The sequence below is a fragment of the Chlorocebus sabaeus genome, chromosome 25 (genome assembly GCF_047675955.1).
Source record: "Chlorocebus sabaeus isolate Y175 chromosome 25, mChlSab1.0.hap1, whole genome shotgun sequence".
Lineage (NCBI taxonomy): Eukaryota > Metazoa > Chordata > Mammalia > Primates > Cercopithecidae > Chlorocebus > Chlorocebus sabaeus.
In genome coordinates, this window is record NC_132928.1 from 83,045,219 (window position 1) to 83,070,182 (window position 24,964).

The 24,964-nt window shown below is 47.7% G+C and overlaps 1 protein-coding gene and 1 non-coding gene across 2 annotated transcripts in view; one reads left to right on the plus strand and one right to left on the minus strand.

Annotated features, from left to right (window-relative positions):
* DRC8 (dynein regulatory complex subunit 8) overlaps positions 1-19,330 on the plus strand; it is a 168,130-nt gene extending 148,800 nt beyond the window's left edge. The window contains exon 7 of the mRNA XM_037986096.2: positions 15,314-19,330. Within this exon, the coding sequence (XP_037842024.1) occupies positions 15,314-15,321 (8 nt within the window). The 3' untranslated portion in view covers positions 15,322-19,330. The remainder of the gene's footprint in view (positions 1-15,313) is intronic.
* LOC119619893 (U1 spliceosomal RNA) lies at positions 17,672-17,834 on the minus strand. The gene has a single exon (XR_005236330.2). It is a non-coding gene; the product is annotated as a U1 spliceosomal RNA (small nuclear RNA).
* Positions 19,331-24,964: the final 5,634 nt, after the last annotated feature.

The following is a 24,964-nucleotide window of genomic DNA, read 5'->3' on the forward strand; positions in this document are numbered from 1 at the left end:
GTAACATCAAATTTACCATTTTAACCACTTTTATGCATATAGTCTAGCAGGATTAAGTCAGTTCACATTGTCGTGCAGCCATCACCCTGATCCATCTCTAGTCAGTTCACATTGTCGTGCAGCCATCACCCTGATACATCTCTAGTCAGTTCACATTGTCGTGTAGCCACTACCCTGATCCATCTCTAGTCAGTTCACATTGTCGTGCAGCCATCACCCTGATCCATCTCTAGTCAGTTCACATTGTCGTGCAGCCATCACCCTGATCCATCTCTAGTCAGTTCACATTGTCGTGCAGCCACTAACTACCCTGATCCATCTCTAGTCAGTTCACATTGTCGTGCAGCCACTACCCTGATCCATCTCTAGTCAGTTCACATTGTCGTGCAGCCATCACCCTGATCCATCTCTAGTCAGTTCACATTGTCGTGCAGCCATCACCCTGATCCATCTCTAGTCAGTTCACATTGTCGTGCAGCCACTACCCTGATCCATCTCTAGTCAGTTCACATTGTCGTGCAGCCACTACCCTGATCCATCTCTAGTCAGTTCACATTGTCGTGCAGCCACTACCCTGATCCATCTCTAGTCAGTTCACATTGTCGTGCAGCCACTAACTACCCTGATCCATCTCTAGTCAATTCACATTGTCGTGCAGCCATCACCCTGATCCATCTCTAGTCAGTTCACATTGTCGTGCAGCCACTACCCTGATCCATCTCTAGTCAGTTCACATTGTCGTGCAGCCACTACCCTGATCCATCTCTAGTCAGTTCACATTGTCGTGCAGCCACTACCCTGATCCATCTCTAGTCAGTTCACATTGTCGTGCAGCCACTACCCTGATCCATCTCTAGTCAGTTCACATTGTCGTGCAGCCATCACCCTGATCCATCTCTAGTCAGTTCACGTTGTCGCAGCCATCACCCTGATCCATCTCTAGTCAGTTCACATTGTCGTGCAGCCACTACCCTGATCCATCTCTAGTCAGTTCACATTGTCGTGCAGCCACTACCCTGATCCATCTCTAGTCAGTTCACATTGTCGTGCAGCCATCACCCTGATCCATCTCTAGTCAGTTCACATTGTCGCAGCCATCACCCTGATCCATCTCTAGTCAGTTCACATTGTCGTGAAGCCACTACCCTGATCCATCTCTAGTCAGTTCACATTGTCGTGCAGCCATCACCCTGATCCATCTCTAGTCAATTCACATTGTCGTGCAGCCATCACCCTGATCCATCTCTAGAACTTTCTCATTCCAAATGGAAACTCCATACCCCTCAAATAGTGACTCCCATTCTTCTTTCATACTTTTTTTTTTTTTTTGAGATGGAGTCTCTCTCTGTCGCCCAGGCTGGAGTGCGGTGGCATGGTCTTGGCTCACTGCAGCCTCCGCCTCCTAGGTTCAAACAGTTCTTCTGCCTCAGCCTCCCAAGTAGCTGGGATTACAGGTTGCCTGCCACCATGCCCAGCTAATTTTTGTAATTTTAGTGGAGACAGTGGTTTCACCATGTTGGCCAGGTTGGTCTCGAACTCCTGACCTCAAGTGATCCACCTGCCTCGGCCTCCCAAAGTGTTGGGATTACAAGCGTCAGCCACTGCACCTGGCCCCTCATACTATTTTGAGTGTGATTCTTATAATAATAACTTATATTTTTAAAAAACGGGATACACCTTACCTTGGTCCTTAAAGAATATGTTTGCTTATTCTGCTGTGGTTCCAAGATTATTTTTTTCTATAAAGATTTTCCCCCTTAAGAGCTTATCACAGTGTCTTTTAGGTGAGTCAGCCAAATAAGACATGATTAAAATGCCAGTTTTGTGAGGTTTCCAGGTACTCCTTCATAAAGATTCTAAGAAAATCTATTAAAAATTTATCTAAGAGTTGCTTTCAGGGATCTTAATTAGTGGAGGCTGCTGACCACAGGCCATGTCTAGAGTACAGACGATATCGTCACGTTACTCTGTTGTCTTCTCATTATTCAATTCAGCAGCATTTTATCAGGTCTACTGTTTGTTCTGCACTATGCTAAGTACTGTGGGAAACAGAAAAGTTGAAGACATGTCTATTGCCTGAAACGGCAGCTCCTGGGAAAAAATGCAGTAGAAGGAGGAGCTGGCTATAGAAAATATGGTAATTTCTAATCTAAAATTAATATGCCACTTATGATCATACAACATGAACATTAACATGTTCAAATATGAGAACAAGAGTGAATGCTGGAAATATATTAGAGTAATAACAATAATAATGTAACACCTAACAGTCAGTAAGCATCTATCATGTGCCGAACACCACACTCGACACTTTACTCCCATTATCTCATTTAATCCCCACAAGAACAAGAACCTTACAGTGATGGCTCTTGTCCCCAGTTGAGTTGGAAAACCTGACACACTCAGAGATTAAGGGCATGGTGCCAGCAAGTGATGACGTGGGGCTCCCATCTCAGACCGGCCTGACTCCGGGTCCAAGGCTGGCGTTTGTCACTGCTGGGACAGCTATTGGTACACTCAGACCGGCCTGACTCTGGGTCCAAGGCTGGCGTTTGTCACTGCGGGGACAGCCATTTGGTACACTGTAATGTCTAGTCTGGAAATAAAAGAGAGTTGATTTTGTTCTGTTACATTTTATTTTTCACAGAAGCGGAAAGGAAAAGGAAGCAATTCATTTTAAAAGTATCCAAGGCCAGGCGCGGTGGCTCACACCTGTAATCCCAGCACTTTGGGGGGCCGAGGCAGGAGGATCACGCGGTCAGGAGATTGCGACCATCCTGGCTGATACGGTGAAACCCCGTCTCTACTAAAAATACCAAAAATTAGCCAGGCGTGGTGGCGGCCCCTGTAGTCCCAGCTACTGGGGAGGCCGAGGTAGGAGAATGGCGGGAACCCGGGAAGCGGAGCTTGCAGTGAGCCGAGATCGCGCTGCTTCACTCCAGCCTGGGTGACAGAGCGAGACTCTGGCTCAAAAAAAAAAAAGGATCCAAAAGGAGGATGTTGTTTCTATCACGCCATTGCTTGGGGTCTGCCACCAAGTCCCTTACTGGTAGCTTAGGCCTCATTGGTTGGGATTCTTTTTTAAAAAATTGTCTGACTGGGCCGGGTGTGGTGGCTCGCGCCAGTAATCCTAGCACTTTGGGAGGCCAAGGCAGGTGGATCACGGGGTCAGGAGTTCAAGACCAACCTGGCCAATATGGTGAAACCCTGTCTCTACTAAAAATACAAAAAAGCCGGGTGTGGTGCTGGGCGCCTGTAATCCCAGCTGCTTGGCAAGCTGAGGTAGGAGGATTGCTTGAACCCGGGAGGCAGAGGTTGCAATGAGCTGAGGTCACGCCGCTGCACTCCAGCCTGGGCGACAGAGTGAGACTCCATCTTAAAAAAAAAAAAAAATTGACTTCCTAAGTTGTCCCTAGATTCTGTCATGTACGACATCCCTGGGGACACCACCATGCAAAGCCAAGCGGTTGGCCAGCAGCCGGTTCCTGGCAGTCTTCATGTCGGGCTGAGGACTCCCTCGAGAGGAAATTCACCTATGCGCAAACAGCCTGCCTGTTTGTTTGGTGAAATATGGCAGATTTTTTATTTCTTAAAAGTGAAAAGGGAGATGCTATTAATCAAGGGATTTAAATTATTATTATTATTATTATTTTTTTTTTTTTTTTTTTGAGACAGAGTCTTGCTCTGTTGCCTAAGCTGGAGGGCAGTGGTGTGATCTTGGCTCACTGCAACCTCTGCATCCCGGGTTTAAGCGATTCTCCTGCCTCAGCCTCCCAAGTAGCTGGGTCTACAGGCGCCACCACCATGCCCAGCTAATTTTTGTATTTTTAGTAGAGACCGGGTTCTGCCTTGTTGGCCAGGATGGTCTTGATCTCATGACCTCGTGATCCGCCCGCCTCAGCCTCCCAAAGTGCTGGGATTACAGGCGTGAGCCACCGTGCCCAGTTGGGATTTAAATTATTTATTTTTTATGTATTCATTTATTTATTTTGAGACAGGGCCTTGCTCTGTCATCCAGGCTGGAGTGCAGTGGCACGATCTCGGCTCATGCAGCCTCGACCTCCCCAGTTCAAGCAGTTCTCCTGCCTCAGCCTCCCGAGTAGCTAGGACTATAGGCACGCCATTATGCCTGGCTAATGTTTGTATTTTTTTATAGAGACGAGGTTTCACCATGTTGCCCAGACTGGTCTCAAACTCCTGAGTTCAAGCGATCTGCCTGCCTTGGCCTCCCAAAGTGCTGGAATTATAGGCATGAGCCACCCCGCCCGGCTTTAAGTTATTTATTTAAAAAAAAATTATTGCCCACTCTTTAGCAACGGGGAGGGAAGAGTGTTTCTTCCTGGATCCTCAGGAATGACTGTCCCTTCTGGAAAGGTACACTTTTCAGTTGAGAAGTGAAGTTCAGGGAACCTGGTGACAGTAGATTAATAGTTTCTCAACTCAGCTCCGTTTGCCAGCTCTGACATGTAGGACTCACTCATTCTTTCAACCACTGTCATTCATTTATTTATTCATCAGTAAGTGCCTTCCTTGAGCACCGCACACCAAACTGTATAGCAGAGCTCAAAGAGCCATCGTGCGCAGAGCCTGCCCTCATGGGGCTGGCTGGCTGGTGAGGGAGGTGGGCGTGTGAACAGGCAAATCACACACCAGTGGCCACCACCAGGGCAGAGTGATGGACAAAGCACTGCTGATGGGCACAGAGCACAGAAAACAAAACGACGACGCTGGGCCTGGTGCTGTGGCTCACACTTGTAATGCCAGTGCTTTGGGAGGCTGAGTCTGGAGGGTTCTTTGAGGCCAGGAGTTTGAGACTAGCCTGGGCAGCAGAGTGAGACCCTATCTCTCTCTATTTATTTATTTATTTTTTTGAGACAAGGTCTCACTCTGTCGTGTAGGCTGGAGTGCAGTGGCGTGATCTCAGGTCACTGCAGCCTCTGCCTGCCGGGTTCAAGCGATTCTCTTGCCTCAGCCTTCAGAGTAGCTGGGATTACAGGCACCATCACCACGCCTGGCTAGTGTTTTTGTATTTTTAGTAGAGACGGGATTTCACCATGTTAGCCAGGCTGGTCTTGAACTCCTGGCCTCAAGTGATCCGCCTGCCTCAACCTCCGAAAGTGCTAGGATTATAGACTTGAGCCACTATGCCTGACCTCAAGATCCTATCTGTATCAAAAAAAAAAAAAAAAAAAAAAAGAAAGAAAGAAAATTAGCCAAGTGTGGTTACTCACACCTATATCCCAACTACCTGGGAGCTGAAGTGCAGGCTACGTGGGAGGATCGCTTAAGCCAAAGAGTTAGAGGCTGCAGTGAGCCTTGACTGAGTCACTGCACTCCAGCCTGGGCAATGGAGTGAGACCTTGCCTCTTCAAACAAACAAACAAACAAAACTCTGGCTCTAGGAGTCTAGAAAGTAGGAGGTGACATCTGAGCTGTGTCTTAACGCAAACAAACAAAACTCTGGTTTGAGGAGACTCGCCGAGATCGCGCCACTGCACTCCAGCCTGGGCGACAGAGCGAGACCCTGTCTCAAACAAACAAACAAACAAATAAATAAAAGAGTAAGGAAGTGAACCCAGTGGATATGCTGGGGCATCGGATGCAGGCTGTTGGCCATTTAGTTAAAATAAGATGGATGACCATAATCTAAAAGATGTAAAAAAAGAAACTTACTTACTTAATTTTTTTGAATGAGTAAAACGTACATGGTACAAAACTCAAAAGGTATAAAGGCTCATAGAGTAAAAACTAATTTTTCTGTATAAATGTGTCCCACTTGGACGCCTCCCTCCTGAGCACACCGGATCCAGGGAGTCCTTGTGTGAACAGGTAGGTGGCGTCCTTACGCGCCCTTCATGCTTCTCTACACGCCACACTTTTCTCACGAAGCAACAGGTCCCATTCGCTCAGTTCCTGGTTGTATAAATACCCACCTCATCAATTTCAATGGGTGTGTAGTATTCTATTGCACGAATGTGCCATATTTTATTTAACCAGTTTCCTTCTGAAGAATATGGAGGCGGTTTTCCTTCTTTCAGAAACTCTTATTTATTTATTTATTTATTTATTTATTTATTTATTATTTGTATTTTTTTTTTTCCTGACAAAAATGCTGTTGAGAACAGAAATTCGGGTTTAAATTGCAGTGACTGTTCTGGTTTATATAGAACTAGATTAATTTTAGTATTAGCTCATTTACTAAAAACAGCTTATATAATAGTCACTCACATACCTCAACACTCACCATCCCCTCCCCACTTTTTTTCTGGAGACAGGGTTTCACTGTTGTCCCGGCTGGAGCGCAGGTGGCGTGGTCACGGCTCACTGTGGCATCGACCTCCTGGACTCAAGGGGTCCTCCTGCCTCAGCCTCCTGAGTAGCTGGGACCACAGGTGCATGCCACCACGCCCAGCTAATATTTTAAATTTTTTGTAGAGACAGGGTCTGGCTGTGTTGGTCAGGCTGGTCTAAACTCCTGGGTTCAAGTGATCCTCCCACCTCAGCCTCCCAAAGTGTTGTGACTGCAGGTGTGAGCCACCGTGCCCAGCCAACATTCACCCCTTTCAAGTGTGCAATTCAATGGATTCTAGCATCTTCACAGTGCTGTGCAACTATCACTCCTGTCTACTTACAAAGGATTTCCATCATCTTAAAAAGACTCCCCATGTCCAGTAGCAGTTCCCCTTCCCCCACCCTCATCCTCTGGCAACCACTACTCTTCCTGTGTGTCTGTGGATTTGCCTCTCCAGGGCATTTCATATAAACACAATCATACAATATGTGGCCTTTCGTGTCTGGCTTCTTTCAGTTCGTATAAGGCTTTCGAGGTTCATCCACGTTGTAATATATATCCTGAGTTCATTCCTTTTTGTTAAGCTCACAAAAGCACTTTTTATTTGCGACAAGGAGACTGGCTGCAGGGATTACAGTTCCCGCAGTCAAAACGCAGCTCCAGGTGGCACTACTTGGACCATAGATTTTGCTTCATTTTGACTGGAAAAGGGTGTTCAGGATGTACTTCTCCCAGCTGGACAAGAAAAAGGGCAGAGAAATCTGGAAGAGACGTCTCATCTACACAAACTGCTCTTTGGACTCAGCATCAACCTGACCACACCCTTGCTGGTCAGTCGGCAGGTCGCTGACCCACTGTGAAGGGACACAGGCCATACTACACTTGCTAGAAAAACTGAAGCAGGAAAAAGAGGTGCAAGGCACTTGGGGAAGAGCAGGTACCTACGGCTTTAAAGCTCAGTGTTGAAGGGGTAATCCTTTCGGGAGGCACAGCTCACCAAGACGCAGACCCTCCCATCCCCCTCCCGTCCCCACTGCAGCTGACTACAGTGGTCACATCAGGCTGCTCAGTGGAAAGTCAGAGACCTCCAGGTTTTCAGCAGTGCGTTCCAGTGTCACCACGAAATGACAGGAATTACCACCAAGTTCCTTTGCATGGGAAACCAGATCAGAACCTGGGCTGCGTTTTTATTTGTTTATTTTTATTTTTTACTGTGCTTGGCTGTGATTGCTTTGGTGCAGGGATCCCCCAGGCCTGTCACGAGAGCTGAGGGGACTATAGGCAGTCACCACCTTGCCTTTGGATTGGCAGCCCTGGATTAACTTCTGCTGAGGTGGGTGCAGGTGGCACTCACTCTGGTGAACCACTGTTTTTAAGCCAGGTTTCTTTTTTTCTGTCTTATACATACATTTTTAGAGATAGGATCTCACTCTATCACTCAGTCTGGAGTGTAGTGGCATAATTGTAGCTCACTGCAGCCTCGAGTTCCTGGGCTCCAGTGATCCTCCCTCCTTGGCCTCCCAAAGTGCTGGGATCACAGGCCGAGACACCACACCTGGTCTTAAGCCGGGTTTCTTTACCAGCTACTGGGTATGGCTGCAGTTGGAGATACCAAAAGCTTTCATAGCCCTTCATCTAGCAGCTCCTCCATGTGGCCACCCACGTGTCCATGAAGTTGGTGTCACTAGGTACCACATTGTCTGTCCCATCCAACAGGAAAAATAGTCTGTTGGCCAGTGGATAAGGGAGAGCTCCAGGTGGTCCCCTGAGGGTCTTCTGCCGGGCTCCTTTACCAGGCTGTTCTCATGGTATGAGCACCGCAGCTTGCTGACAGTGGCAACGTTCTCAGGCCTCACAGACTCCGTCACTTGGCCTGGAGGGGACTTCTAGGTGTCCAGCCCCAGGACAGGCATTTTGGCACCATGATTGAGCACGATATGGTGAAGCCATCCTCACAGGGTTAAGAAGAATTCTGGACAGAAAAATAGTTGTCATTAAGCATCCGTCAGCCTGCACTTTGACCCACTTCGTTGTAACCGACAGTGAAGTAGCACCAGATACCAATTGCACCCCCGTTGTTCCTATAGATAGGATCTCTGACCTGAGAATCATAAGGCCTTTGTTTAAAATAGATGGGATCTCTGACATTAGAATCATAAGGCTTTTGTTCAAGAATTGCTTAAGGTGTTTTTCAGATCCTGAATTCCAGCAAAACAGCCAACACCAACCAGTTTGAAGACCCCCACAGAAGAATGTGATCAGCTGAAAATACAGCTTCATCTCCCTCTCCCATCACTCCACCCTGCACACTTTGACCAGTCGATCATCTCCACACTCCAGTCTCTACTCCCCAGCCCTTAAAACCCCCGACTCCTCAGGGAGATGCTTTTGAGGTTTCCTCCCATGTCCTCCTTCGGCGACCCTCCGATGAAACCTCTTTCTCTGCTACAGCCCTGTGCCTCGGCGTATTCACTTGCTGACCAGTCCCATCCAGCAACGGACCCATCGTGGTCACCGTGGCTGGCCGAGCCTGCTGTGCTTCACAGACCCCACTCAGGATCACACCACTTCGTTCCATGGGTTGGAGATGCCATGTTTGCTTATCCCTTCATCAGCTGATGAGCATTTGTGCTCTTTTCACTTTTTGGCTATTATGAAAATGTTGCTATGAGCATCCGTGATATTCGCCCATTTAAAAAGGTGTTTTTCACCATAGCTGCTGAGAGAAATTTCTCCCTGGCTCTGTCCTTTCTTTGTAGCCCCGCCTTCCCCCAGGTTTTGACTCTCCCTCTCTGGCTCAGGGTCAGCTCCTTGCCTCACCTCCCAGAGCAGTTCCACTCTCCCACCTCCTCCTGCGGCATTTCCAAAGCCTCTGCTTAGCAAGGGACCACCCATCCTGCACCTGTCCCCTCAGGGCTGCGAGCACCTGCGCACACTTGGTGGTTAGCATATGCTGCAGCTCAATCAAATGCTCTCCGTTTTACATCACCAAGCTTTGTAAGCCAAAGGGAAGGCAAGGATTTGATCTTCACATCACATGAATCATGACACCTACCTTAGAAGGCAGAAGCAACTATAGTTGGAATGCAATTTTTTTTTTTTCAATATGTGGAACCATGTCAAGGCTCTTTCCTCTGTGTATGTCCTGCCCTGTTCCTCTGTGTATGTCCTGCCCTGTTAATGGCTGGGGCTGAGGGTTTTGCCAGAAAGCCAGATTGTCCTCACAAGTTCAGCAGGACCCTGCGGCTTCCACAGATAGTAGGACTGTTTCCAGAAAGAAGTCTCGATCCAGACGCCAAGAGAGGGTTCTTGGATCTCGCCCAAGAAAGAATTCGGGAGGAGTCCATAGAGTGAAGTGAAAGCAAGTTTGTTAAGAAAACAAAGGAATAAAGAATGGCTACTCTGGCCGGGCTCGGTGGCTCAAGCCTGTCATCCCGGCACTTTGGGAGGCCGAGACGGGCGGATCACGAGGTCAGGAGATCGAGACCATCCCGGCTAACACGGTGAAACCCCGTCTCTACTAAAAAATACAAAAAACTAGGCTGGGCGAGGTGGCAGCGCCTGTAGTCCCAGCTACTCGGGAGGCTGAGGCAGGAGAATGGCGTGAACCTGGGAGGCGGAGCTTGCAGTGAGCCGAGATCCGGCCACTGCACTCCAGCCTGGGCGACAGAGCAAGACTCCGTCTCAAAAAAAAAAAAAAAAAAGAATGGCTACTCCATAGGCAGAGCAACTCCGAGGGCTGGTTGCCCATTTTTATGATTATTTCTTGATTATACGCTAAACAAGGGGTAGATTATTCATGAGGGAAAGGGGTGGGCAATTCCTGGAACTGAGAGTTCATCCCCCTTTTACACCATGTAGGGTAACTTCTTGACATTGCTGTGGCATTTGTAAACGGTCATGGCGCTAGTGGGAGTGTCTGTTAGCATGCTAATGCATTATAATTAGCATCTAACGAGCAGTGAGGATGACCAGAGGTCACTGTCATCACCATTTTGGGTTTGGTGGGTTTTGGCCGGCTTTTTACTGCAACCTGTTTTATCAGTAAGGTCTTTATGACCTGTATCTGGTGGTGACCTCCTACCTCATCCTGTGACTTAGAATGCCTGACGGGCTGGGGATGCAGCCCAGCAGACCTCAGCCTTATTTTACCAGCCCCTAGTCGCTCTGATTCAAATGCCTCTGACAGGACCATGCAGACTTGAGAAACAGGCCCCCAGCCAACCAGACTCTGGCTCTAGGACACGCTTAATACTGTGAAAAGAACGTTACGGGGCACAGTTACAAACACTGGGGTGTAAACCTTCAGATTAGAAGACACTTGTCAGACTCAGAGGCTCATCCAGCTCCATGGAGATCATTATCACTACAAGCTCTTCAGACAGTGATGGAAGTTTTCTAAGGGATATTTTTATTTTCTGGATTGCAGTTTTGTTTAGGAAGACATGAAAGTGAGGATCAACTACTTCGCAGATTGTACAACTTTGTAAATTGCACAAATATGAGGGCATATTTATATCTGCATTTGTGCACACAAACTTGTCAAGAAGCTTATTTCTGGAAAGAGCCAGTGGTTCTGGGGGAAAAAAACAGATAAATACGAGACCCTTCAGTAGAAAGGAAGTTACTTTGGGAAGATTTTGATTTTTAAAGAAGCAGTGTTCACCCATGTTTTTAAAAAGGAACATGGATTTCAACAATAATATAACAAGCAAAGCATCTGTTTCATTTATGAAATTACACCTACTAAAGAACAGAGTCAGTGAGGGTTAAGGTAGGATGACGGTGACAGGGAAAGGAAATGGAAGGAAGGCTAGGCATGGTGGCTCACACCTGTAAGCCCAGCACTTTGGGAGGGTGAGGTGGGTGGATCACCGGAGGTCAGGAGTTCGAGACCAGCCTGGCCAACATGTTGAAACCCCATCTCTACTAAAAATACAGTATTTAGCCGGGCATGGTGGCGGGTGCCTGTAATCCCAGCTACTTGGAAGGCTGAGGCAGGAGAATCCCTTGAACCCAGGAGGCAGAAGTTGCAGTGAGCCAAGATCGCACCACTTCACTCCAGCCTGGGCAACAAGAGCACACCTCTGTCTCAAAAAAAAAAAAAAAAAAAAAAAAAAAGAAAAGAAAAAGAAAATGGAGAGGAAAACAAAGACTGAGGTGCACCCAGGCCTTTGGAAAGTGAGGCTGTGACCCCTGTGCAAGTGAGAGCCCTGCGTGTGTCTCCACGGTGCCCGCCACATACTAGTAAGTGAGAGCCCTGTGTATCTCCCACAGTGCCCGCCACGTACTAGCTGCTCAATAAATGGCTGTGAAATAAATGCTGATCACAAAGGACAGAATGGGAAAGATTAAGAGAGAGAAAAGGAAGTGTGGAGGAGTACAAGGAGAAATAATAACAGGCTGGGCACGGTGGCTCATGCCTGTAATCCCAGTACTTTGGGAGGCTGAGGTGAAAAGATCATTGAGGCCAGGAGTTTGAGACCACCTGGGTAACAAAGCAAGACGTTGTCTCTACCAAAAATTAGCCAGGGTAGTGACACGCCTGTAGCCTGTAGTCTGTACTTGGGAGGTGAGGTGGGAGGATCACTTGAGCCCAGGAGTTCGAGGCTGCAGTGAGCTATGATCGCACCGCTGCACTCCAGCTTTGGGCTATAGAGCAAAACCAAGTCTTGAAAATAAAATAAAAAATAAAAAGAGAAATAACAACCAGTTCCACTAATGTACGGCTTTTCCACTTACAAAACCCTTGCCATGACTTGATTGTTATAGTCAATCTACAGAGTAACAGCATTTGCACAGAGAAAGCATAACGTTTATGGAGAAGTGAAGTCAGTCACCAGAGGCCACGCTCCTGGGAGGTGGCAGGACCAGTTCTAGATGAGGACGTCCATCTGCCAGCCCCGTCCTGACTGCAGACACCTCGCTGCTTCTGTCTTCTGAAGGCACAGCCTCAAAATTGGGCCAGTGTTGAGGGGCCTGGGGTCAGGGCTGGAGACGGGGCCGTGGGAGGCGTCAGCGCAGGGAGGATATTCGGAACCATGAGACTGCTGAGACCACTAACAAGTGGCGGGGAGCACAGAGGGAGAAGAGAGGCCAGAGGACGGAGCCCTGGGTGCCCATCCTTCGGAGGGCGGGGAGAAGGGACAGACCCAGACTGGGAAGGTGACTCGGTGGAAGGAACCAGAGGGAGGGAGTGCGGAGCCCTGAGAGCCACGTGGCGAGTGCATCAGGGAGGGAAGGGGGCCACCCTGTCAGAATATAACAGTGCCTGATACCTAGTGAGAGCCCCAGAAAGAAGAGCTCGTTCCTATTTTTACTCATGTCTTGTTGGGAGGAGGAGCGAGCCGCGAGTGTGGTAAGAGCTAAATTGTCATGCACCACAGCACAGAGTAAAGAGCTGATGTCCCCAATGGATAAATCAAGAAACAGCAGAGCAAGCACATTTAGAAAAGCAGAGGTGAATACCTCAACAACCTCAAAATGGTCCCCTCAGAGGGGAGGAGGACAGGTGTGGAAGGAGGGGGCAGCCAGGACAGGGGGTTTTTAAAAATAAGCCTTTTGATATTATTTGCACATGTAGTTCTTTGATAAAGAATTTTTTAATTTTTAAATTTTTGTAGAGATGGGCCCTCACTCTGTCCCCCAGGCTGGAGTGTAGTGGCATGATCATAGCTCATTGCAGCCTCGACCTCCTGGGCTCAAGTGAGTCTCCCGCCTCGGCCCCCCAAAGTGCTGGGATTACAGGCATGAGCCATGCACCCAGCCTGATTTAAAAAAAAAAAAAAAAAAAAAAAAGCTTCAAAGGACACAAAAAGAGAGCTTTTGCACATGCAGCTGTCTAAGGTGATTGATGAATGGCAGAGCCCACCAGGCTGCAGGGCTGGCATGGACGTTCTCCCGTGGGGCTGGCGTGGACGTTCTCCCGCGGGGCTGGCGTGGACGTTCTCCCGCGGGGCTGGTGTGGACGTTCTCCCGTGGGGCTGGCGTGCTCATTGCCCAGGATCCCTCGTTCACACGATGTCGTGGACATCTTCCGTGCACTGCTAGGACAACTCGTTCTTTATTCACTAAGCTCTTTCCTGGCTCCGTGAGAGGAAACTCAGAGGCCCCGGCAGCAGAGGAATAACAGGCTCCAGTGGAGAAGGGACCGGGAAGGAAGTAATTGGAAATCTCTTCTTCCTCCCAGGTTCTATCTCCTCTGCTCACTCCCCGCTGTGGAGGGTGGGTAGCTAGGGCGGTGACACACTCCCACCCCGTCCTTGTCACACTGTGATCTCCCCCAATGCATCAGTGTCTGCACCTTCCAGGCTCCGGAAAGACGATGTGCCTCTTCTACTTTGCAAAATCACAATTCTCAGAAGACCAACAGAAATGCATGTAGAAAATGTTGGAAATTACTGGGTATCAGAGGACACGATGACCTGAACGAGCAGGAAGATGGTAGGGGGCGAGGGGTGGGGTGGAAGCTGGCTAGGACTCGGTAGTGACAAATGCGTAACTGTTTGCTTATTTTCAGTGCCTTTTGCTTCAAATGAGAGGTTTCTACTGTCCCACGGTGAAGTGTGAGGCATAAATCCTGCTTCATTATGGGGGATTTCTAGGGGGGTGGCACGGAGCCCAGGAGTCCCCCTGGCATGATGAGGGGAAGTTGGGAAAGAGAAACGAAAGCAAATGGAAGGGGGCCAAACGCAGGAGGTGTGAGGAGGAAAGCCAAGGAAGACGAGGGGAGAGGGAATGATAAAAGGAGGGAGAGGCCGGGTGCGGGGCTCACACCTGTAATCCCGGCACTTCAGGAGGCTGATGCAGGAGGATCGCTTGAGCCCAGGAGTTTGAGACCAGCATGGGCAACATGGTGAAACCCCGTCTTTACAAAAAACAAACAAACAAACAAACAAAAAGTAGCTGGGCAGGGTGGCATGCACCTGTAGTTCAAACTACTTGGGAGGCTGAGGTGGGAGGGTCGCTTAAGCCCAAGGAGGTCAAGGCTGTAGTGAGCCATGATCACGCCACTGCACCTCTGGGCTGAGCTGCCTCAAAAAAACAATAACAACAAAAAAGGGAAATGAGAGGTAGGGTCTAATAGGTAGGAGGCAAAGTAGGAGGCTGACCCAGGAAACGAGTCGGGTGTTATTTTGTGCACTGATGCAATGAGTTAACGCATTCGTTTCCTAAGGCTGCCAGGATGAGTTGCCACAAACTTGGTGGCTCAAAATAGAAAATCCAAAATCCAGGTGGCAGCAGGGCCATGCTCTCCCCCAGGTCCTAGGGAGGATCCCGCTTGCCCTTGCCTCTCCAGCTACTGCTGGCCCCATGCGTTCTTCGCCCTGCAGCTGCGTCACTCCCGTCCCTGCCTCTCTGCCTTCACAGGACCTTTTCTCCTGCGTTTCTCCACGGTGTCTGTGTCTCCAGTCTCCCTCTTCTTTCTCTTATAAGGACACTAGTCACTGGATTTAGGGCCCACCCTGAGTCCAGGATGATCTTATCTCAAGATCCTTAACTTTATTTCATCTACAAAACCCTATTTCCAAATAAGATCACATTCACGTGTACGGGGGGCCATGGACTGAATGTGTCCCCCAGAGCGCCTCTGTTGACATCGTAATTCCAGTGTGGCAGTATTTGGAGGCGGCGCCTGTGGGAGGTGATCACACTGTGAGAGTGGAGCCTTCATGAATGGGATTAGCGCCTTTATGAGAAGAGGCTGGAGACCCACCACGTGAGGATATGGGGGGAAGGTAGTGCTCTTGAGCCCAGAAGCAGGTCCTCGCCACAACTGACCATGCTAGCACCTTGATCTTGGATTTGCAGCCTCCAGATGGTGAGAGACGAATGTTTGCTGTTTAAGCCACCCAGTCTTGGCATTTCTTATAACAGCCCTAAGTGATAACTGATTTGGGTGCCCCTATTTAACCCTTGTTTTGACTTAGATGACATTCTCTATGGAGAAAATTTCTTAGGACTATTGGACAAAATGCTTTCTTTTCTTGCTTTTTGTTTTGTTTTGCAAAAAAAAAAAAGAAAGATGAATGGATCAATGAAAACATCTGAAAAGTCTGAAGTATCACTGAGGAAACACAGGGCAATTGAGAACCCGAAAGTGAATGGAAACCTACGACAGAAGTGAGATATGCTTTTCTGTTGTCCCTTCATCGGGCTGTGTGTGATGGCATAATGCTAATAGCCGGCAGACAGCGAGGAAACGAACATGATCCTGACAGCTTCAGGAGTGCCCACGCTGAGTGATTTTTAAGTTGAATATCTGAGTAAAATAAATAATTGTCTCATTTCTTTGTTGATTTAACCAACTCTGAAGCCTAAAAGACACGTGTCAGGCCCTGTGAGGGGAACCAATAGGAATGTGGCGTCCTTGGAGAGTTCATGGTCTGATAGGAGAGAAGGATTTTATAGGAAATCACAGCCACAAGAAAGGAGCCCACACGAGATGGCTATGGGGATTTGGGGAAGAAGATAGTGCACCCAGTTGGAGATATCAGAGAGGGCTTCCTGGAGGAGGTAGCATTGGAGCTGGGCATGGTAGGAGGAAGGATCTGAATGAATATGTGGTGAGAGGAGGAAGGCCATTCTAGGCGAAGGCGAAACAGAGGTGGGAGGTGGGAGCTCGTCAGGGAGTAATTAATAGTTCAGTTTGGCTGCACCTTAGAGTCTGTGGACGAGAGAAGTGGAGATGAAGCATAGTGGGGTTATGCTGGGGCTCCAGGAGGGCCTTGAAGGCCACACAGAGTTGATGCTGCAGACCCAGCATTCCGAGGTTGGGAGAGAAGGTCCAGCTCACAGAGAAGCTGTGGGGGTTGGAGATAGTGGGAGAGAGCTCCTCCAAAATGCCTGATGTGCCCTGGGGCATCCCTCCTACCCTAGAACTGATGCCCTAGACAATGAGAACTGCTAAGGCTCTGAGCAGGGAGTAGCACTGCGAAGCTGCGCTCCAGGAAAGATTCATCTGCAGCTCCTGTTAAGACGTAACAGGAGGCCGGGCACGGTGGCTCACGCCTGGAATCCCAGCACTTTGGGAAGCCAAGGAGGGCAGGTCACCTGAGGTCAGGAGTTCGAGACCAGCCTGACCAATGTGGCCGTACCCTGTCTCTACTGAAAATACAAAAATTAGCTGGGTGCGGTGGTACGCACCTGTAATCTCAGCTACTCGGGAGGCCGAGGCAGGAGAATCCCTTGAACCCGGGAGGCGGAGCCTGCAGTGACCTGGGATCACGCCACTGCACTCTCCAGCCTCGGTGACAGAGCGAGACTCCATCTCAAAAACAAACAAGCCACATAATGGGGATGTGACAAATCTCATGGGTCTCTACTGCCATCTCCCCAGTTCCGTGGAACTGAGGGCTGACCAAGGGGGATGGCTGTGGGAAGAGGAAAGCAGCAAGCCGTGGGCTCAGCGCTTGCTTGTGAAGCAGGGACTGAGCTGTCTGGTGCCGTGGGGCTGGGCGCAGGGAAAAGCCTTTCTGGCTGGATGTTCACTCCTTGTTTGGGTGAAGATAATGTGTGTGCAACTGTCTCAGCTTCCCATCTCACAGGAGTTCCTAGTGCACTGCTGATCCCGAGGCTGTGCAGATCCGTGCTTGAGACACTCATCTGTTCTCTGACACTCCTCCCTCATCTGTTCTCTGTTTTACTTACACTGGCAGAGGGGAGGATGAATAGCCATGGCCCCTCATTTCCTTCATTTGGATGATGGAAAGATGAAAACGTTTCAGCATCCCTTGTTGACATGTGAGCTGCAGTAAGGCCTAGAGAATCCTCTGCCCACTGAGAGCTGGGGCAGTGTGTGGGGTGTGGTGGAGACAGAAGAGATGGGAAGAGATGGGGGAACACCCAGTGGACTCGTGTATCAGCTCAACTTCTCCCAAGCATTCCATTCCCCTGCTCAGGCCCCAAGTCTCAGAATCATCCTTGCCTCCCTTCTTTCTCCCTCTCCCTCCTCATCCAACCTGCCAAATCCTGTCTTCACAATATGACCAGTCAACATACTGAGGACATTATGCTAAGGGAATAAGGCAGTCCCCAAAGGACCGACACTGTATAATTCCACTTCTCTGAAGTACCTAGGAGATTCAGATTCCTAGAGACAGAGAGTAGAATGTGGATGCCAGGGGCTCTGGGGAGGAGAAAATGGGGGGTTACTGCTTAATGGGTACAAAGTGTCAGTTCTGCAAAATGAAATGAGCCCTGGAGATGGATGGGGTGATGGGTGTGCAACAATGTGAATGTGTGTAACACCACTCAGTGTACACTCAAAAATGCTGAAGATGCTACATTTTATGTTATATATATTTTTTATAATAAATAAATTACACACTAAAGACCACCGACATCAAGTTATGATCTCTCATTGGACAAAGAGTGACACAGGGGAAGCATGGACGAAGTCCCGCACTACCACAAACTATGTGGTTGAGTTTCCTGCATTTGGAGAAATCGCAGGGGTCAGCATACCTGGAGTGCAGTGGGTGAGCCTCACTCTGGGAAAACCATCTTCATGATCATAGTATCTCCCCTGCCAGGTAAGTATATTGTGTGTCCTTTATCACAATTTAAAAAATACACCCACATATACATTTATCTGTATCATCCATATCTATCTATATCATCGATATCTGTCATCAATATCTGTATCATCTGTATCTACATCTATATCTATATCATCTATCTCTAGCGCTCCTCCTCCATGGCTACTGGCCTGGTCTGGGCTGCCTTTATCTGTCATCCAGATGATTGCAATGACGTCCTTCCTGGTCTTTGCCTCTGTAACTGTGTTCCCAACATGTAGCCATAGTGATCTGAGTAAAACATAAATCAGATGTGTCACTGTTCTGCCCTTAGAAGGGATGGCCTCACTTTCCTGAAGTGAAGACTGAAACAACTAGAATATGTATAAAATCTAAAAATAACTGGTAAAACAAGACTGTTTTCAGGAAGTCCATGTCTAGGGGTGAGAACAAAGACAGAAACATACCTAGTTTAGGACGTTTTGAAGGAGTGATAGATTTAAATTAAAATTAAGGAAGTGTAGGCAAGCTTTCAAGGTAAAAACAATGACTGTAAAATCTAGCAGACTGTAAAGTCATCTTCCTTAGTTACTGGAGGCAAGCCTGTCACTGTTGAATTTTAAATGACACCTGGAAGGTCCTCTAGTGCAACATTCACTTCTCTGCCAGCAGAGAGCATTCCGCTTTAGCAGCTTGGTTTTCAGAATAATTTACACTAAGTGATTAGGACTTCCGCCATATTCTTCTCTGGATAAGGTTAACATCATTATTTCACTTAGAACTATGAGAAGCCCCGAAGTACAAAAAGCCTACATGATATGCCCAGCACCACCAAAGAAGTTAGTGTGGCAAGGAAAGGGTTAGAATTCCAAGTTGCAAGCCATGTTTCTCTCTAGTTACACCTCTCCAGGCCACAGTGAGCAAGCGACTTGCTGCTGCGGGACTCCCTGACCCAGAGCGACACACTTCTGAGACCTACTCACGGCTTCTGTTTTGACCTCCCAAGGACTACATTCAGGTCATCTTTATTTTTACGTTATTGACAAATTTACATCGACGTTTAAAACCTTTCCTTCATGTATGCTCATGTAGCTGAGATGCCCAGAACTGGTGTTTCCACTCCTTTGTGGGGGAGGGGGAATGTCATCTACTGTTTAGAAGCTCAGGCTCCAAAGTCAGAAAACCTGGGTTGAAACTGTGGCCCCACAGCTTTCTAGCTATGCAACCGTGGGCAAGACACCCAGCCTCCACTTTCTCTTTCCTCATCTATGAAATGAGGCTGAAGGCTGGGCACAGTGGCTCAGGTCTGTAATCCCAGCACTTTGGGAGGCTAAGGCAGGTGGATCACCTAAGGTCGGGAGTTCGAGAACAGCCTGGCCAACATGGTGAAACCCCATCTCTACTAAAAATACAAAAATTAACTGGGTATGGTGGTGGGCACCTGTAGTCTCAGCTACTTGGGAGGCTGAGGCACGAGAATTGCTTGAACCCAGGAGGCAGAGGTTGCAGTGAGCCGAGATCGCACCACTGCACTCCAGCCTGGGCGACAGAGAGACTGTCTCAAAAAAAAAAAAAAAAAGAAAAAAAAAAAAAAAAAAAGAACGACATAAAATAAAATGAGGATGAATAATAATGCTTGCCTCGTGAGGACCAAATTAGGTAATTTATATGAAAGGCTTAGAATAGTACTGAACACATATACAGCTCAATACGCTTAAGCTATAATCATTACCTTTTGGTAATTTGAGGTAGACATTCCCTCCACATGTGGACTCTGAAATCTGACAGACCTCAATCCTTGAAATTCATCTGCATTGGAGAGTCTCTTTCCACCAGAAAGGATAACTACGGGGAAAGCAAGAAGAGAACACAGGGTGGCATTTCCTGCCTCTGTTGGGTCGTTGACTGCTTCTCCACTCTGGTGTGCCACCTCGGTATTGGGGACTGGAAAGCCTCGGGACCACATTTCCCAGTATAACAACTAGGAGCATTCCAACTTAGATTGGGCCACTGAGAGGCACTCGAGTGATATTTGGAAGATAGAAGAGAGGCAAGCCGGCTTGCTGCTCCCCCTTCAACAGGTGGCAAACATGGCAAATATGAGTTTGCCCTGGCATTTGAGCATTTCCCCACTGAATCCCACCTTGGTACTGCAGGCAAATGTGACCCTGGCAATGATTTCTGCAGGTTCTGAAAGTTGTTTTTCTTGTAGCTGTTGGTTGCCCTGAGAGCAATGAATGGCTTTCCTGAACCTTTGCACCTCTACCCTTCCAGTGATTTTGCAAACCCTCATTCCTAGATCCCTAAATGTCTCCTTGCTTGATAAAAGAAGAAAACTAGAGAAGTCACATTACCTGACTTCAAATTATACTACAGAGCTATAGTAACCAAAACAGCATGATACTGGCATAAAAAAGGACACATAGACGAATGGAACAGAATGGAGAACCCAGAAGCAAATCCACACACCTACAGTGAACTCACGTTTGACAAAGGTGCCAAGAACATACATTGGGGAAAAGACAGTCTCAATAGGCGGTGCTGGGAAAACTGGATATCCATACACAGAAGAATGAAACTACACCCCTATCTCCCACCATATGCAAAATTCAAATCAAAATGGATTAAAGACTTAAATCTAAGACCTCGGACTGTTACAAGAAAGGAGTCTTGATCCAGACTCCAAGAGAGGGTTCTTGGATTTCGTGCAAGAAAGAATTCAGGGAGAGTCCAGAGAGTAAAGTGGAGGCAAGTTTATTAAGAAAGTGAAGAAATAAAAGAAAGGCTACTCCACAGACAGAGCAGCCCCAAGGCTGCTCGTTGCCCATTTTTATGGTTATTTCTTGATGATGTGCTAAACGAGGGGTGGATTATTCATGCCTCCCCTTTGTAGACCACATAGGGTAACTTTGAGGCCATCCCTTCTAAGTTCTTTAATTACTGTGATCATACACTACATTTGTCTTTCAGGCAATCAGATGTTCAGAACAGAGTGCAATATTTTAGATTAAGTTTCAGGCTGGGTGTAGTGTGTAATCCCAGCAATTTGGGAGGCCGAGGTGGATGGATCATGTGAGGTCAGGAGTTCAAGACCAGCCTGGCCAACATGGCAAAACCTCATCTCTACTAAAAATACAAAAATTAGCCAGGCGTGGTGGTGAATGCCTGTAGCCCCAGCTACTTGGGAGGCTGAGGCAGGAGAATCGCTTGAATCTGGTGGCAGAGGTTACAGTGAGCTGAGATTGTGCCACTGCACTCCAGCCTGGGCAACACAGTGAGACTCTGTCTCCAAAAAAAAAAAAAAAAAAAGGTTTCAACTGAGCTATTTCACATAAAAGCAACACACTAGATTCGTGATACATATTGAGTTCCTCCATATACCTGTAACCAGAGCCACACCCAGTGCTGTGCTGAGTGTCAGAGATACAAAGATTAAGGACCTAGCTACCGGCCTCAAGGAACTTAGAGTCGAATGATTATAATACACAGGTTTTTGAACCCTTAAATGGATGTCTCAAATCTTGAGTCAGAGCTCTGTAATTAACAATCATTTTGCACCTTAGCTTTGCACAGCGGGTTTAGAACTCTTCAGGAGTAATCAATTTAATAGAGAAAAGATGGCAAATAAAAACACATATGGATAGCACACGCATGGCTATATTGTTAGTGATTAGGGAAGATCAGATTGCAGTCCCAGAGGGGCTGTGAAGATTGTCATGGATAAGTGGGATTAACTGAGAGATGCTTCCTGTAGGAAGTGGGCCTGCCTTAATGTAGCAAAAGTTTACATTATTTCTGAGCATTAATTACGTACTTTCATTAATAATGTAAATTATTCATTTACATAACTAATGTAAAGTTTACATTAACTACATGTAATTAATGTAAATTAAAGTTTACATTAATTCTATTATCTCTTGCCTGTCTTTAGGGAGAACTGCTTTATGTATTTATTAAAATTTTATTTCAAATTGAGGGGTACAGGGGCATGCTTGTTGCATGGGTATATTGTACACTGGGCTTCTGGTGTACCCATTACCCAGAGAGTGAACATAGTACCTGATGGGTAAATTTTCAACCCTTGCTCCCTTCAAATCCCTGCTCACCCCCTTTGGAGGCCCCCGTGTCCACTGTTTCCATCTTTATGTCCATGTGGAGTCACTGTTTCGCCTCCACTTACAAGTGAGAACATGCGGTTTTGATTTTCTGTCTCTGAGTTAAGGATAATGGCCTCCAGCTCCATCCATGTCAGTGCGAAGGACATGATCTCATGCTCATGCTTTTTTATGGCCTTTTTTTTTTTTTTTTTTTTTTTTTTTTTAAGAGACAGTCTCACTCTGTTGATCAGGATGAAGTGCAGTGGCATGATCATAGCTCACTGCAGCCTCGAATTCCTGGGCTCAAGAGATCATCGCACCTTAGCCTCCTGAGCAGCTGGGATGACAGATGTACACCATAACTGGCTAATTAAAAAAAAAAATTGGTCGGGTGTCATGGCTCATGCTGTAATCCCAGCACTTTGGGAGGCCAAGGCGGGCAGATCACGAGGTCAGGAGATCGAGACCATCCTGGCTAACATGGTGAAACCCTGTCTCTACTAAAAATACAAAAATTAGCCGGGCGTGATGGCGGGCACCTGTAGTCCCAGCTACTCAGGAGGCTGAGGCAAGAGAATAGCTTGAACCCTGGAGGCGGAGGTTACAGTGAGCTGAGATTGCTCCACTGCACTCCAGCCTGGGTGACAGAGCAAGACTCTGTCTCAAAAACAAAAAAAAAAGTAGCAATGGGGTCTTACTATGTTGCCCAGGCTGGTCTCAAATTCCTGGCCTCAAGCAATCGTCCTGCTTTGGCCTCCCAAAGTGTTGGGATTACAGGTGTGATGCACTGCACCCACTGCTTTCTAAATGTCTACCATGCAAAGTCGGGGTCATCGTCTCCTCAAGTAGGAAGTTTGATGTTTCTGGCTTGCCTTTGTGCCTTTGATTTTCTCATACTCTTGAGACTCTGTATTTTCACACTTTATTTTCCCTTCTGCAGGAGTGTTGGCAACACCTCTCAATTTAGCTCATCCCTGCATTTTATCTGTTGCTTTTTATTTCCCCTCAGAGAACATTAAGATGAGCGCTAAGGCCAGAGCCGGGGACTGTGGGCCACATGTCACAATTTGTGGTCCAGAGCCTTTGGTTGTGTTTTCAATCCATGCACCTGTGTTCTTCTGGGAGATGAGATTTGCTAAGATTTGCTATAGTGAAAGTTTTATCTAAGTAAACATCTCTCACCTCTTTTGGGGCCTTTTCATCTGTGGAATAAGTGAAACGGTCCAAAGGTAATCAAGTGTGCAAGACAGCCTCGTCTCTCCAGGACCTGGCTCTTCCTTGCTCCTCATCCTCCTGAACCATTAGTGGGGTTTTTTCCTTCTTTCTCTTAGGACATGGTCACAGCTGTCTGCAGCAGTGAAGCTGGACATGAGAGAGCACAACTGAACCCAGGCTGTGGAGTCTTTCCTCTTACCTGTTCTTCAGCTGTTCTTGCCCACTCAGAGCACTGAGGCCCCTGGGGTTTATTACTGCTGCTTTAGTTGCCTGAGACGCCGTCTTCATTGGGAGGGGCTTGAAAAGAACTCACTGGCAGGACCTAGTACACAGCAGGCATTTCATAATGATTGGTCTTCGTCTCTGCAACCTGGCGAGTGGCACTGCACTCTGCAGCCTGCTGTTACATGCAGAGTCAGATTAACTATGGCTAGTCACGGCTAGTCACGACTAGTCACAGCTAGTCATGGCCAGTCACGGCTAGTTATGGCCAGTTACGACTAGTCACGCTAGTAATGGCTAGTCACGGCTAGTCACAGCCAGTTACGACTAGTCACGCTAGTCATGGCTAGTTACAGCTAGTCGATGCTAGTCACGGCTAGTCACAGCTAGTCAAAGCTAGTCACGGCTAGTTATGGCTAGTTACAGCTAGTCAGAACTAGTCATGGCTAGTCACGGCTAGTCATGGCTAGTCACAGCTAGTTATGGCTAGTTACCTAGTCACGGCTAGTCACGGCTAGTCCCAAGACGGGATTCTCTGGGCACATCGTTCTTCTTCTGGGACTTGGTGTCCTCATCCTTCCGGTGGGGCGAGGAGGCTGCCTCCCTCACAGGCAGCTGTGAGAAATTATAAACCAATAAAGTGACTGCTTAGCAAATGGCTGAATGTCAGGGGCAATAGAAATGCTTCATTTTGTTTATTTGATAGTAGTTGGGTGGCCACGTGAATGTTGCTGTGGAAACCATAACTCTTGAATTCCCTGACACGTACCTATGCTGTTGTATTTAAATGAAGCTTTACATTTAAATCTTGTGATTTTTTTTTTTTTAATGTTAGAAAAGTAGCAGGAAGGATCACAGCTTGATCTCCATCTCAGCCTTTCCATAGGAAACTGTGAGCTGCTACTGTCCCCACCCAGAAGCATCTACTGACCAGTTACTCTCACCTGATCCCTCTCTTTCTTCACCCAAGGTCATATGTCTTCCATCTGTCCATCCACCAGTCCACCCATCCATCCATCTGTCCACCCACCCATCTGCCCACCTGTCTGTCTGTCCACCTGTCCACCCATCTCTCCATCTATCCAACCACTCTGTTCACTGTCTGTCCATCCACCCATCCATCCATCTGTCCACCCACCTGTCTGTTCATCCACCCATCCATCCATCTGTCCACCCACCTGTCTGTTTATCCACCTGTCCGTCCATCTGTCCACCCACCCATCTGCCCACCTGTCTGTCCATTCACCCGTCCACCTGTCCATCCATCTGTCCACCCACTCTGTTCACCCATCCACCTGTCCATCCATCCATCTGTCCACCCACCCATCTGTCCACCTGTCTGTCCACCCATGCATCCATCCATCCATCCATCCATCCATCCATCCATCCATCCATCCATCCATCATGCATCCAGATACACTGCATTTCCAACTCATGAGCTGAATGGGCCCCATGTGAGTAGATCAGAACTGTTGATTTTCTAGTGACACTTTAGAATTGAGAGGACTTCCTTGTGTGATGGAGACGTGATGGCAGATCCTGTGCAGCTGATGAGATGAAGGGGGAGGTGGCAAAGGGAGCATTTGCAGCAGTGATGGTGGAGGCTTTAGCAATTCCCT